At 43.1% G+C, this 16,582-nt stretch overlaps 1 protein-coding gene across 1 annotated transcript in view; it reads left to right on the forward strand.

The window, feature by feature from the left end:
• Nucleotides 1-3,409: 3,409 nt before the first annotated feature.
• tmem8b (transmembrane protein 8B) overlaps nt 3,410-16,582 on the forward strand; it is a 66,085-nt gene continuing 52,912 nt past the window's right edge. Inside the window, exons 1-2 of the mRNA XM_015973211.3 lie at nt 3,410-3,684; nt 7,654-7,843. Of these exons, the coding sequence (XP_015828697.3) occupies nt 3,600-3,684; nt 7,654-7,843 (275 nt within the window). The 5' untranslated portion in view covers nt 3,410-3,599. The remainder of the gene's footprint in view (nt 3,685-7,653; nt 7,844-16,582) is intronic.

Raw genomic sequence — 16,582 nt, forward strand, 5'->3', positions numbered from 1 at the left:
CAGAATATCTGGAGAGCTTTCCATCTGTTACGGAGCACTTTGCTCTCGGGGTTCACGGCCTTCCTCTGCAGAGACTGGATTAAAAGGCAGTTGAGACAAATTGTCAAGCACACAGATGGGCGCTCTCATCAACAGCAATGCGTGGACAGTTTGTCTAAAAGAGACCGAATGACTTTGGGATGATCCCCCACACACACACACACACACACACACACACACACACACACACACACACACACACACACACACGCACACACTTGGATCTGCATTAACAGTCAAACCAGAATTCTTCGAGGCAGCAGTGACAGAACGGGTCTTTAGAAGTGTGAAGCTGCTTTTTACACCCCCGACACCTCAGGGTCACTCTCAAAAGTGACCTTGTTTGTTTACGGGGTGCGGTTGCTAAGGAGATGTACAAATTCAATTCAAGTTTATTTATAAAGCGCCAAATCACGACAAGAGTCGTCTCAAGGCACTTCACATAATAAACATTCCAATTCAGGTCAGTTCATTAAGCCAATCAGAAATAATGTTTCCTATATAAGGAACCCAGCAGGTTGCATCGAGTCACTGACTAGTGTCAGTGAATATACAGCAATCCTCATACTAAGCAAGCATGCAGCGACAGTGGAGAGGAAAACTCCCTTTTAACAGGAAGAAACCTCCAGAGAATCCTGTCTCAGTATAAGCAGCCATCCTCCACGACTCACTGGGGATGGAGAAGACAGAGCAGGCACGCACACACACACACACACACACACACAATAATGTGTCTATAGTTCTATTGTGATGTCTTAGTAAATATTGTATTTGGTGAAAGATAAACTTTATTGTATTTACTCTAGTGGATCTATTATTAAACGGGTAAACTAGTAGTAGCACATCAAAAGTCAATGAAAACAAAAAGTTATTATCAGGAGATTCGACGAGAACTTGGTAAAATACTTGCAGCTACATCAGCTGTTTTTGATCATATGATCAGGGAATTTTTAGGAACAGGGTTGACTTAAACAGGAAGTAGCGAGTTTATTTAGCAAATTTTACGTGAAACTGGAAACAAAGTTAATTTATTTCAGTGATTCATCTTAAAAAGGTGCAACTAATAAATGATGCAAAGCCAGATATTTCAAGACTTTATTTATTATAACTGCAAGTATTGATATAGATTGCTCTCTCGTTCATTCCCTGATTTTGTTGATCGATGGAAATAAATGGTTGACACTTGTAGGTGGATCAAGCATCTGACTGAGACGTCTCGCTCTGGTCATTTCCAACTGGAGGTGTCCTGAGAACGTCCCACTGGGAGGAGACCCCCGCGGCTAAAACCTGAACTCACTGGAAGGATGTCCTGGATCTCCCAGGAGGAGCTGAAGAGTGTCGCTGTTGTCTTCACTTGCCTCCTGGACTCTTTTCTTACACAACCTGATCTTGGATACGTCAGAAGAAAGTATATATGGAGAAATCATATTTGCATCTAATTGGCTTCACATCACAGTTCAGCCTTTATTTGTATGGTGCCTTCTTCGGGTTCTACAACCCCTCAAAGCGCTTCACAACACAATGTCAGTCATCCACACACCCATTCACACGCTGATGGTGATGAGCTACGATGTAGCCACAGCTGCCCTGGGGCGCACTGACAGAGGCGAGGCTGCCGAGCACTGGTCCCACCGGTCCCTCCGACCACCACCAGCAGGCAAGGACACAACACCAACGTTCTCTGGTCGAGTGTAAGTTTGTTTGTTTTATAACTTGTTAACAATTGAACCAAAAATGTTTTGAGTACCACTAAAGGGCTCGGTGAGTCTGCTTGGGATCCTTGTCTCACAGTTTGAGAGTCAGGGATCAAGTAGTAATGTGAAGAATATTTGCATTACTTCCTGCTATTTCAGCTGTTAACTTAATTTTCTCTCTAAGTGTTTTTCTCCCCAGAAGAAGCTACAACGATGTTCTGCTGAGCTGTGGTGGCCTCATGGAGGGGGCCATCGACTAGCACACTGCTGCTAACCACTAAAGCATTCTCCCTCTCCTGATAATAACTTTTTACTCTCTTTGACGTTGGATGTGCTACTACTAGTTTACCCGTTTAACTATAGATCCACTGTGTGTGTGTGTGTGTGTGTGTGTGTGTGTGTGTGTGTGTGTGTGTGTGTGTGTGCCTGCTCTGTCTTCTCCATCCCCAGTGAGTCGTGGAGGATGGCTGCTTCTACTGAGCCAGGATTCTCTGGAGGTTTCTTCCTGTTAAAAGGGAGTTTTCCTCTCCACTGTCGCTGCATGCTTGCTTAGTATGAGGATTGCTGTAAAGACTCTGACACTAGTCAGTGACTTGATGCAATTTGCTGGGTTCCTTATATAGGAAACATTATTTCTGATTGGCTTAATGAACTGTGAATTGGAATGTTTATTATGTGAAGTGCCTTGAGACGACTCTTGTCGTGATTTGGCGCTGTATAAATAAAGTTGAATTGAATTGAATTAGTGCATGAATTGATACCTTCATTTTTTTCTTCTTTACTGAAATAGATCCGATACATCTGGATAAAAATAGACGAGTCCTCTTGCAAAATAAGACATGAAAATATGATAAATTTAAAAAATAAAGATAATAGTTAAAAATAACGGGAGGAATACTGGAACATAAAAAATGGTTTTTATAGTCTTTTTGAAACAGCAGAAGTTGAACATAGACATATCTAGTGTTGGCATATATATTTTTTACAAAATAAATTACACAGATTGTTCACGTTTGTATTCAAATGTTCATAATTTCATCGTAATATTTGATAGACTATTGGTAATTTTGTATTAAAGTGGATATGTGCAATATTACTTCCTATTATTTCCAGTGGACCTGCAATAAAGAGAACATTTGTGTTGGTTTAATGTAAAACTATAGATAACATGCATCATTTAAATGCTGTTATTATTTAGACTTAGTCTGCTTTATTTCTGGTCATTATTTGCAGTTTTACAGTTCGTGTCTCCATTCCATGTACATACTACAGTATTTAAGTTTTATGTCTTAGAATGTGTACACATATTTATATTCAAGAATCTTACTTCTGCTATGTTCTTTAATCGGATTTACTCTTTGATCTTTATTTCTGAGTCTTCTGTTACCTGGGACTGCTTCTGTTTCTGACCCTCTGCTCTCATGTGCATTAAGAAGACTGTGAGATTTTACCAGAAAGATCAAATAAAACAGTTTTCTCAGACTGAAAATGTTTTTTTGGGGGGGGGGGGGGGTTGCCGGTAGACTTGGTCCTTGTTCCTAACTTTCTGTGCCGGTGTCACTGGCTCCCCGAGTGCGGTCAAGTGACGCGTCCTGTGCCGCAATCCACGTCCTCACGCGTGCGCAGACTGACAGGGACCACCAGCCAATCAGATCCCAGGACAGATTCAGGTTGTCAAATCAGGGCCAAAGAAGGTGTGCCCTACCGTCCTCGTTCTAATGACGTCATGCACAAACAGCTGGTCGCTGGCAAAAAGAGACAGAGAGAGAGAGAGAGCGGAAAAAATCTGAAGAAATGTAGACCAGCAGAGCGACGGAGAACCGCAGCCGGGCTGGAGCCCCCCTCACCACCGCTTAGCTTTTAACGATGTGGCAGCTGGAGCGCCCGGGCCCCGGATGTAGCCCTCCGAGGCTCCTCTTGCTTGTTTACAGCTTCTTCTGCGCAGCTGGAGGTGAGTGCCTCTGCTCGGCTTGTTGGGAGCTGTCCCTGTTGTCGGGGTGCTGAAACCCTCCCAGCAGCAGAGGCAGCGCCGCATCCCGGTTCTGGCTCCACATCCTCAGCTGCTTGCTCCAGTAGCACAAAACAAAAGGACTGGCTTCAGCTGCTGCTGCTGCTGCTGCTGCTGCTGCTGCTGCTGCTGCTGATGATGATGATGACTTTAGCCATCCTCACAAATCCTCTGAAAGCTTGTTTCAGGTGTTTGATATGAAAACCAACCGTACTGGACGTTTTCATTGTAGTAAACTTTTAGTTTTCTTAAGGGGGGCAGAAAGCATCCAGTCACTTATGGGACAACGGAATTTACTGACATGAAATGAAAGAATTACTGTGACATCATAACTTTAACCTACAGAAAGCTGTTATGATGCCACTGTTTTGCGTTTCAAGCATCAATGGGAGTGTTTTTGTGGTCCACTTCTCAGAAATGTTCTGACAGATTCTAAAAACGGAGCTTTAGAAGAAACACCCGAGTGCTGAGCAACAATAATCTGGACCTACAGGACACACTGTACCGGCGGCTGTCACTACCCCAGGGTCTGTCTGAGGATGTTGCTGACTTGTTGCTGTTTTGCTCCATCAGTTCTTTTCATCTTGGCTGAAGACGGAGAGCGCGCTCCGTCAGTCCATCTCTCCCCGGCTGTTGCTGCTTTTTATTCCACAGGGAACCTTTTGTCTCTGATAAAATGTTAAAAATTGAAAAGCTGAGGATGAATCCAAAGGTTCAGACAGGTCCAGTCTCAGGGTCCCTCTCTAATTCTGGCCCTGATCTAGTTTTCCACACACTCACTCCTGATTTTTTTTTGCATGAAGCAGAAGGAGGCACAATTAAACATGTGAACTTATTTCCTGTCACAGTTAAACCGTGCCTCCTACATGTTTAAACAGCCAGACGGCTCATCCTCGGCTGCTGGTTTTTGTTTAAGGGGAAAGCAGGAACTTACACCAGCAGCCTTTTCCTCAGCCGCTTAAAGAAAGTTTAAAGACCGTGTGAGTGTGTAAATGTGACAAAAAGCAGGATTATGTGTGTATTAAGCTTGTGAGCGAGTAAAACGGTGGTAGGGAGGTGCTCGTTGAGGAGATTACTGGATTCTGAAGCCTGTAAGCGCTCCGATGCTTTTATCTTCAAATGAAATGTCTTCATTTAGCCGCCAAACTCACAGCAGTATTTAGATGTTTTAGCATTTTTGCAGCTTCTCGTTACACTCTGTGTCACCGAGGCTGCGCTCTGGGTTAAAACGGACACTGTCTTATTTTTGAGGTGGTTGGTTATTTCTTACAAGCTTCTTGAATTCATAACAGCCTCAGATCTTTCTGTGTTTTCAGTGATGATGTTTGAAATCTGCGTAGACTCTGACAGCTGCACAAATAAAGTGTTGCAGATGGTAAACATGTTTTTATTTTCCTGCTGGTCAGGCTCACAACAGAGCTGCTGCAGATCTGTCTTCATCATTGAAAATATTGTCTTGCAGCTTTGAATGAAAAGTGGTTTTGTGTTTAGCTGAAAATTATGAATAATTTTTTGGTTTTTTTGCGCAGTGAAAATGTAAAATAGAATAAAAAAAACAAACAAAATGGAGAAAAATCTGACAAAATAAACAGCAAATGCACAGTGAGATATTGATTGTTTTACTCAGAAACCCGGTGGCCATCGCAGGAAACAATCTGGAGCGTGGAGGCAGATTTTTAGGGGTTACTTTCCTTAATAGTGACCTGTTTTCTGGTTAATAAAAGATCAATCAGTCACTTTATGTGAATTTTCACTTTGTTCACTTTTTTCTTGTGTCTAATCAGAGAAACACAACCTACAGTTGGCTTTGTTGGAGTCAGACTCACCCTTTTGCTTGTCCGTTTGTTACCTCAGGCAAAGATTTCCATGTAATCAACGGGCAAAAGGGAATTTGACCGTGGAGGAGGTTCATATGAAATGCAGACAGACCAGCTGCTGCATGAAAGAGAAAGAAAAAGAGGTTTTGGAGCTTTGCATGAGATTAGGTTTTAGCTTTGACGCTGAGATTGGTCCGTTTCTTTCAGTTTCCGCTGCCTTCTTTGGCATCTTTAGTATTCTAGGTTGCCTTTGGTGCTGTAGGTGAGAATCAGCAACAGCTTTGAGAATTGGTTCAGAGTGAGGGGGTGGGAGGAGCAGGAAAAAACATTAGATAACACGGCACACTCAAGAAAACCTTTTACTTTATGCATCCACGCATCAGTCTGCTCAGCACACAGGGTCACCTGGTTTACTCTTCACTGGTTTGCTTCAGCAAAGGCAACAGAAACATTTATAAAACACACCAGGAATGTTGCTGTACGTCTTTTAAAAATTGTAAAATGTATTTTTTGCTACACAATTGCACGTGAGATGCACCATTCTCAGTTGAAGCCGAGATGTTGCTGCAGGTGTAGGTGGTGCAAAAGTTGACAAAGTAAAGGTGTTATAAACGTAAAACACTCACCCTTAGTGAGGAGTCGAGATGCCTCCACATATCGCTCCCATGGAAATCTGCTACCTTACTTGTGTTCATCTTCATGAAAACACACCTGCTTTATAATCTGGCGGGGCAATTAACTGACTCACACACAGCTTCCTGCGCTCTCTGCCCACCCGCTGGGTGTGCTTGATGTCGGTTCAGCTCTTGCAGGTAATGTGGCAGATCACACCTGCCCATTGTTCTCTTCTCACAGGCAGAAGCTTTAGCAGATGTAATCCAAGAATTTGACATTATGCCCAATCCGAGTGAGAGTGCGTCCATGCATGAGGAAGTGTTGATGTCTGGGATGCAGGAAGTGGTTTGCTAGCATCAAGGAGGAGCATCTGCCTTCGCTGTGTTGACTAAATGTAGCAACGACTGGTTTTGTGCTCAGATGTGAGGCTTTAAAAGCAAAATCGTTGTTTTTACCGACTGCATTGCTTTTAAAGGAGGTAGAAGAAATTAAAAGACTTTTGTTGATCACCTTTTATTGACGACTAAAATCAAAGTTGTTGCTGTTTGTCAGCATTTAAAAAATAACAACCTTTTTGAACACCGTGCAGGATTATGGAGGCAAGGCTGAAGCACAGCAGAGAGGGACGGACCCACCTTCCTAAAGACAACTTTTTCTACGTTAGACTTTTCAGCATCTGTTGTTACAACAAGAAAAGCTTTTGGTGGAAGAAAGCTTTAGGAGTTTTTGAAAATTCAGCAAAATAAATTTTACTAATATTTTTCACGAGCTTCTTTCCATGCTGGTGTTTTTTTATTTTTTTCATTTCTACTTATTTTCTACCAAACTTTTTCATTTTTATTTTTGCTTTTTTTATCTTAATTTTAGTTTTATTGTTTTAGCATAATTTATTTTTCATTTTTTATTTGATGATTAAAAAAGTAGAATTTTATCTTTTTAATGTTTTATTTAATCTTTATACCTTTTTTAGTTTATTTGTTCATTTTTAAATGTTGTATTTTAACTTTAAAACATTTTTAGGCAATAAAAAACCTTCTTTTCCTCCTCCTCCTCCTCCTCCTCCAGAGTGCGGGTGTATTCAGCGTCCCAGCTGCAGGCTAAGTCCTGGCGTCCATGTGTGCAAATTCTTGCCACAAGCAAAACAAACAACAGAAGTAATCGGTAAACTGAGGGTAAAAGCTTCACCAAAGCAGCAAAATAAATAAATAAATAAATAAATAAATAAATAAAAATTGGAATATAATTTGGAAAAGTAAATACAAATAAATTCAGCTTTAATCAGTTATGTGTTTCCTTTATTTATTCTGACATTGGTTCTTTTATTTATTGATTCCTTTTTAGATTTATTCTTTGTGGAAGTGCTTTTATTTCTTCTTTAGAAAAAGCGAAATGGGACTTTTATCATCCAGTAGAAGATGATGTATGCCACTGGTTTCCTCAAACACTTTAAAGGACAGTTTTATCTTTCTGTTTTCCACAGATTGCCTTTTTGTGACTGATTATTTCACCCGCACGCCTCGTAAGCTGAACGCTTTCAACTCCTTCGCCAGTGTGGAACTGTTCCACTTCAATGTGCCTGAAGACACAATGATGGCCGTCTGGAACCTCATCACCTTCAAGGAGCAAGGGGGCACGTTTGGGGACAGCTGCCCGAACCGCAACGTGACAGTGTAAGACCGTGGTTTAGTCTTCTGATGGGAATAATAATAATAATAATAATAATAATAATTATTATTATTATTATTATATTATTCTCCTACCAGGGGAGTGGATGGAGGGGGGCTTTAGGGGGCTGATTAACTGCAGGACACATAAAGCAGTTACTATAAACATTAAAAGATTTAATGTTCTAATTTATTAGACATAATTAATCAGAATATTTAAAGTCATTTCTATGTCTTTAGCTGTTCCACATAAGCACCATATGTTTTCACACCATTAAAGGTGCAATAAGTAATAATTTTACAGTGGAAAAAAATCACATTACAGCCAATTGTCTCAGTCATGATGGAAGGAAGGTTAGGTTGATGCTGATTTCCTTCTCACCTGGCTATTTGCCTTTAAAAAGGCAGATGAGGGATGTAGTCTTTGTGTACAATTTGTCCCATCTCCATACTTCCTGGTTCTAGAGCCAGTCATATGTGAGCCCGCAAAGCTGCCACGCTTGCACCGGAATTTGTAATTCGACACCGATAGGCAAAAAGGAGCAGTATGGGGAGAAAAAGTTTCAAAAGATCTGTGCGTGTGTGTCTACATTTGTGTGTGTGTGTAGGTGTGCATCTAGATTTGTGTGTGTGTAACTCTTGATTCGTGTGTAACTTCAGTTCTTACACATATTAATCATTGAATACACAAATAAAATCACCTGGTACAAACGGACAAAACTACAGTACACACAGATCAGTTTACAAGTACAAAAATCCTTTTGAGGCTGTTTTCTCACCTGACTGATTTGTGCGTGCATGGTGCGTTTGAATGCTGGGTGGACGCTGGGAAATTAGAATTTCCTTTGGAATTGGTCTAAACTTGTGTTGACGGGACACATATGTTTTTCTGTGGGAAAATATAGTAACTCAGGATCCTGTAGTTATAAAAGATGGACCTACATTTAATTTTTAATCATCTAAAACTGTTTATTTATACATGTGTGTGTTTGTGAGCCATGAAAATGTAGTGAAAGGGTTATAAGAAATGACCAAATAAACAATAATGAACAAGGACCTGCTTCTAGACCTGCAGAAAGAGAGAAGAAAAAAAAGCAAAAAAAAAAAAAAAAACATGGGACACACAACAATACAACAGGAGCAAGCTATCACTGCGTCAACTTGATGAATAAATATAAAATCAACATTGTTTAACTGAACAATCACACGATAATAAATCACAGTGCATTAAGTGCCCACCATAGTCTTAAGACCTGTGTTGAACGTGCCCAAGTCCATACTTATGAGAGCACCATGTGAGCACCTGTGTGTGTAGACGCGCTTGTTTATGTAAGGTTTATCCATAGGAGCGTCCAACAGAGAGTGTGAGGGACCACAGATCTGCCCCCTAAAGATGTACAGGAGACGGGGGGAGCTCCAAGTCCCAGAGATCCAGGAGCTGCCCCAGAGCACAGGAACTCCAGGGAGACTGCGACCAGAAAAGCCCCCCACCCCCCTCAAGAGGCGCAGAGGATCACCCCGGAGGGCCACAACCAGCAGGTGGCAGAGTCCCGGGAGACATCAGCGGCAAACACACAGGCCCGCCCGTAGCCCCCCATCCCCTAGCCGGCTGAGCCCGGGACCCAATGACCTGGGACCTAGGGGCGACCACCCCCGCTGGGGACCCAGCAGAGCCCAGGGACCCAGACCCCACCAGGCAGCCACCGGGATTGATCAGGCAGACGCCACAAATCTTAAACTCCCTGACCCGGGAGCCACGACCCAGGCAGACTAAGGCACTGCACTCCACACCAGGTGTGGCAGGGGGAGGGGAGACGAGGATCTATATCATCAAAAGAAGTTCCAGGAGAAGGGAGGAGTCAAAGGCCCCACCTGACATATACAGTCATACACAAACACAGTCACACACTCCATCCCTCATGCTCACACTTGCACATACAACCAAAGACTTACAAAAATGCACGCCGGACACCCACTCATGCTCCCCATACACACCCTATTCACTCTGGTCCCGGTACTGCTGCACATGGGGTACAACCATCACCGGTTACCAGAGTTCGACCCTTTCTGCTGGGGTGCTGATGAGCAGGCTCCCCCGCCCAACGCTGAGCACAGCAACCCATCACCCCAGACCCCAACCAGACGACCAGATCCCCCTCCTAGCCTCCAGCCTCAGGAAGCCAAGCGATAACAGAGGTGTGCTAAGACCCCTAGTCTCCCTCCGCCTGCTCCAATATGGTGTTAGTGTGTGTTGATGAGGTGTACTCCATGGTTGTGGTGAGCGGGCAGTGTGGGCATTGTCTGGCCTATGCCAGCTGATGACACCTCACCGCCCCACTTGCACCTACAGCCCTCAGTGTCTAATTGCAGTTTAAAATTGGAAGTGGGCACCGGCACTTGGGATGAGGCTGAAAGATCCCCCTGCCAAATGCCGTTGGATGTGCTCACTCCCAAGGCCCCAAGTGTGTGTTTGCATGGAATGTCGTCGGTGGAAGTGTTTAAGGTGCAAATAAAATTGGGGGGCAGGTTGCCACAAGAATGCGGGAATGGGGTCCATACCCACACTCCCTGACTTGTCCACCCCCCAAGGTCCTATGTGCATGTTTGTGTGATGATGTGAGGGAGCAGGAGGAGATAAATGTGCGGGTATCGGGAGGAATGGCTGGTTGGGCTTAGCCCTCCAGGGAGCCAGCTCCCCCACTGGCCCCAATAGGCACCTCTGTTGTCAAAATGCCACCCAGAACATGGAGACCCCAGCCCATCCTGCCAGGGCCCAAAGCAGCAGCATAACAGAGCCTCACAGATTCCGAGGGCACCAACCCAGCCCCACCCCAGCAGAATATCTACGCCCATCCCTGTATTTGCACAACTTCCGGATTATAAAAGACATAGGACATCCAGGTAAGGTTCCTGGATTTTTTTAAGGAAGATCTTTGCTTCCTCGGGTGTTTTAAAGGAAAGCGTTTTACCCTCGTGAGTCACCAACAAGGTTGCGGAATGAGTCACACCATGTCGGATCCCCAGCTTTCTTAGTTCTGCAGGAATCGGGTCAAACTTCTTCCTCATCTGGGCAATCCCGGCAGCCAAGTCCGGATAAGAAGGAACCTGTTGATCCTTGTAGTATATATCCTTTTCCCCCTCGCAGCGATAAGGACTACCTGCTTGTCTTTGTAGTTGCTAAACTTTCTCATCAAAGTTCTCGGTCGCGATGTGTTGTCGTTCTTCTGGCCTATCCTGTGTGCTCTCTCCAGAACAACAGAGGACTGCAGCCTCTCATTCTCCATTGCTTCGGGTATCCACTTCTCCAAGATGGCACGTATGTCTCCTAGTTCCGTGCCCTCCGGTAGGTTCACGAGCCGTAGGTCATTCATACGTGACCTGGTTTCTAGATCCACAAATTTGTTCTCCATGGTTTTGTTTTTAGCTACTAACTTTAGCTTGCAGGCTAACCAGCTCTGCCTCTGCACTGGAGACGGGTTCCTCAGCTCACGACATACGTTCTCAGCAGTCGTTAATATCTTTCTTCACCTCTTCTAATGTTGTTGCCATATTATCCAGTCTTGACGCGAAGCCCGTTTCCATTGAGTTTATCTTTGCCAGTATCTGGTCAGCTTTGGTACCCATGGGTTCATTTTCATTGTCAGTCTGCGTAGCCATGGCCTGGTTAGCATTAGCTGCTTCACCTCGAAGACTACAGTCAAACAGGCTTGCTTGTTTAGCTGTTCCTCCTTTTCCCTTCTGTGACTTAATCGCATTAGGAGTTGTTCCACAAAATCTTCCTGATTTTTAAGTTATTAGTGAGCAGGAGAACATTAGAACCAACCTGGCAGCAGAGCAAAAAAAAAAACACGTCCTCCTGCATGGCCGCCATAACCGGATCCCTCAGCTTTTGTTTTTTATTATAAACTTTCACTTTAAAGGAAATTTTTGTATCTGTCCTGAAAATAAAGTTATACAAATAAAAATACAACATTTATCATTTTATGTTCAGATTAACAGTAAATAATTAAACACCAATTTTTTAAAATAGGTAAACACATTAGGGAAAATCTGTTTAATTAAAATCAATAAAGTTTAATTCAGCATTAACTAATGATGATTAATTAATCAAGGTCGGATCTCCAGCTTTAATTAATTAATTAATTAATTAAATAAAATGAATAAAAATTAATGCTGCATTAAGTTTTACTATTTTGCCATGATCTTTTTTACTTTGTTGTTATAGTTCTAATTAATTAATTAATTATTGCAGCATTAAGTTAAATTAATTAATTAATTATGATTAATTAATTAATTATTGTCTGATCCCCAGCTTTAATTAATTAATTAATTAATTAGAACTATAACAACAAAGTAAAAAAATAATCATGGTCATGGAAACGGAATCTGCCATCATCTTCCTTTGATGATGTCATAAAGGGCACATGCCTATATAAAGGGCAAACACAAAGCAGACGCACACAGACCTATATAAAGGGCAAACACAAAGCAGACGCACACAGACCTATATAAAGGGCAAACGCAAAGCAGACGCACACAGACCTATATAAAGGGCAAACACAAAGCAGACGCACACAGACCTATATAAAGGGCAAACACAAAGCAGACGCACACAGACCTATATAAAGGGCAAACACAAAGCAGACGCACACAGACCTATATAAAGGGCAGACACAAAGCAGACGCACACAGACCTATATAAAGGGCAAACACAAAGCAGACGCACACAGACCTATATAAAGGGCAAACACAAAGCAGACGCACACAGACCTATATAAAGGGCAAACACAAAGCAGACGCACACAGACCTATATAAAGGGCAAACACAAAGCAGACGCACACAGACCTATATAAAGGGCAAACACAAAGCAGACGCACACAGACCTATATAAAGGGCAAACACAAAGCAGACGCACACAGACCTATATAAAGGGCAAACACAAAGCAGACGCACACAGACCTATATAAAGGGCAGACACAAAGCAGACGCACACAGACCTATATAAAGGGCAAACACAAAGCAGACGCACACAGACCTATATAAAGGGCAAACACAAAGCAGACGCACACAGACCTATATAAAGGGCAAACACAAAGCAGACGCACACAGACCTATATAAAGGGCAAACACAAAGCAGACGCACACAGACCTATATAAAGGGCAAACACAAAGCAGACGCACACAGACCTATATAAAGGGCAAACACAAAGCAGACGCACACAGACCTATATAAAGGGCAAACACAAAGCAGACGCACACAGACCTATATAAAGGGCAGACACACAGACAGCTTCATTTGCACACTGGTTTTAGACCTGAGCACACCTACGATGGCTACTGGTGGACCACACGTGGACAACATGGAGTTATTTTCAGACATACTTAAAGCTGAATTTGAACAAAAGAATGAGCTTTTACAAAGAGACTTACGAGATCTGGAAGCCAGAAAACTAGTTTTTGGTGACCAGAAACACGACTTTCAACAAACGGTGGATGCGTTTGAGAAAAAGATAGCTCGCATCAGGGAAAGTCTCCAGGAGGAAAAAGAGAAACTGGAAACAAAAACACAGGATCTGGAGAAACGAGAACGTCACTTTGAGGATCAACAAAAGAAACTAACGAATCACTTTGATGAACTAAAGACGAACTGTCAGATAGGAAGAGATCATTTAGTTTCAGCTCAGTTACTCGACGAACACAGAGTACAGATTGAGCTGGAAAACAGGCAACTGCAGAAACAAAGACAAGAAATTCAAGATGAGTGGTATAAGATTAAAGAAACAGAAAGGGAGTTAACAGCAGAAAAGGAGACTCTCCGCGATGAGAAGGAGCGTTTAAACGCTGGGAAAATGACTCTACAGAACCAGATCGTTGAGTTTGAGCAGAAACAAACCGAATCAGAGCAGATCAGACAGATTCTGCTCAAAGAGAGACTAGATGTTCAACTTCTGAGAGAAAATCTGCAGAAGGACAAAGTGGAGTTTATGGAAACAGCAGAAGGGTTCCAGAAAGATTTCAACGAAAGTCTAAAGGATTTGATGGAGAAGCTGGAATTTCTGAGTCTTGAGAAGAGAAGTTTGGAGGAAGAGAAGCAACGTTTCCTGATGACTAAGTCAGAATCAGAGACGGAACAAGGGCAGATTTACGAAATCCTTCAGGAAGAATTAGACAATTTGCATCTGGGAAAACAAAGTCTGGAAACACAAGTGATGGACTTTAGGGAAGAGATTGCTGCAGCAGGTACGATCTTAGAAGAGAAGGAAACGGCTCTGGAAGAAGGGCTGGAGGGTCTGAGACTTCAGAGAGAAACTCTGGAGGAAGAAAAGACAAATTTCCTGTTAACAAAGTTCAGATGGGAAGAGGAGAATAAGGAAATACAGGCTTACCTCCAACAAGAGCTGAAAAGAGTACGAGCAGGGGAACAGAGTCTAGACAAACAGATAATGGAGTTTGAAGAGAGAAACATGAATTCAGACCAGATCATTCAGGACATTCAACGGGTTCTTCAGGATGAGAGAGACTGTTTAGTAACGCTCCGACAAAACCTGGAGGAAGAGAAGCAACGTTTCCTGATGACTAAGTCAGAATCAGAGACGGAACAAGGGCGGATTTACGAAATCCTCCAGGAAGAATTAGACAATTTGCATCTGGGAAAACAAAGTCTGGAAACACAAGTGATGGACTTTAGGGAAGAGATTGCTGCAGCAGGTACGATCTTAGAAGAGAAGGAAACAGCTCTAGAAGAAGGGCTGGAGGGTCTGAGACTTCAGAGAGAAACCCTGGAGGAAGAAAAGACAAATTTCCTGTTATCAAAGTTCAGATGGGAAGAGGAGACTAAGAGAATACAGGCTTACCTCAAACAAGAGCTGAAAAGAGTACGAGCTGGGCAACAGAGTCTAGACAAACAGATGACGGAGTCTGATCAGATAGACATAAATTCTGAGCAGGTCGTTCAAAACATTCGACGGGTTCTTCAGGAAGAGAGAGACTGTTTAGTAACGCTCCGACAAAACCTGGAGGAAGAGAAGCAACGTTTCCTGTTATCAAAGTTCAGATGGGAAGAGGAGAATAAGGCAATACAGGCAAAAGAGCTGGAAAAATTCCACACTAGGCAACAAACTCTCATCAAACAGATGACGGACTCTGAAGAGAGAAACATAAATCCAGAGCCGATCATTCAGGACATTCAACGGGTTCTTCAGGAAGAGAGAGACTGTTTAGTAACGCTCCCACAAAGCCTGGAGGAAGAGGAACTAGAGTTTATGGAAACAAGGGAAGCAGAAAATCATCTTTTAAAGGAGAAACAACGAGCTCTGGAAGAAGAGGTTGAACTTTTGACTCAAGAGAAAATGATTTTTGAAGCGAGAATGGACGACGCTGATAAAAAAATTGGAAGGATTCTCCAGCTTTTTCCAGAGGACCAGAGACATTTAGATCAGATCAGGCAGGAGCTGAAAGAGCAACCACAAGCGTTGGAACTGAACGCGGCATCTTTAAACATGGAAGACGAGCAGCCACCTGTGGAGGACGGGTCAGACAGTCCCACAGCTGCGTCTGAAGATCTGGGGGAACGGAGTTTAGGAAAAACAAAGACAAATTCAGAAGAGGAGCATAAAGAAAAGTATGAATGCTTCCTAGATGAGTTCCAGTATTTAGAAGCTGGGAATCAGAGTTTAGAAGAACAGAAGATGGACTCTCAAGAGAACGAAAAAGATTCAGCCCAGATTCTTCAGGAGGCGCAAGCTGACCATGTCTTGGGAACTGAATACCCGTTAGGTACCCAGTACCTTGGTACCCAGCAGTGGGTTAGAGGGCACTTGTTACTTGGTACCCGATACAGGGGCCCTGGCTACGCAGCATGTCCTCCTAATGATGAAACACAAACGATGGAACTGAGGGAAGAAATGCAGAAAGCATCTTTAGACGTGGAAGACGAGCAGCCACCTGTGGAGGGCGGGTCAGACAGTCCCACAGCTGCGTCTGAAGATCTGGGGGAACGGAGTTTAGAAAAAACTGTGAGTACCCAGGTACCCAGTGACGGGTACCCAACTGTTCCCGGTCTTCATGATGATAACGACGAGCTTCCAGAGAACCCCGGGCCTGCCCATGGGAGCGCTGAAGAAGACTGGGAGCCTGAAGAGCCAAGGCCTTCTACATCTGGCCTAGGATCCAGCTGGGACCAATCCGACTTCTACTGGAGAAGTCTTCTTCCAGAACACCAATGAAGATCAGAAAAGCATATACAAGTGAAGTAGGGAGCTTGGGATGGGCTTAGATGTTTTAAAACTAGGAAACAGAGAATTTGAATCAGGAAAACGTAAAATTTTCAGAGAGAAGAAACTGAATGGGTGAGAGTAGACGCTGCAAACCTGCAGGAACAGGACATGCAGGCGGAGGAAATAACACGAGCAGCCAATCTAAATTTAGTAAATAGTAACACACAGGAACACGAGGGAGTAAACAAAGGCTCAAAGTTTAGAAGAGCCGAAAATTAACCTGAAGTTCTCCAAGAGCTTCTGCAGGAGGAAACAGGAATGGGTGAAATATTTTAGCTCTAACAATTACGCTCATCAGAGCTTCTAGTTTCCGTAGACTAAGAGTCAACACCTTAGATGGGTTGGCTCTTGATTTAAAATGCCACAACATTAAAGAAGTTTTACTCTATGTGTCTAGGATGTAGCTTCTTCCACCACCAGGTACTAAAACACAAACGAAAAAAAAAAAAAAACGCAGCACAGGTGAGA

This window comes from Nothobranchius furzeri, chromosome 17 (assembly GCF_043380555.1).
Source record: "Nothobranchius furzeri strain GRZ-AD chromosome 17, NfurGRZ-RIMD1, whole genome shotgun sequence".
Classification (NCBI taxonomy): domain Eukaryota; kingdom Metazoa; phylum Chordata; class Actinopteri; order Cyprinodontiformes; family Nothobranchiidae; genus Nothobranchius; species Nothobranchius furzeri.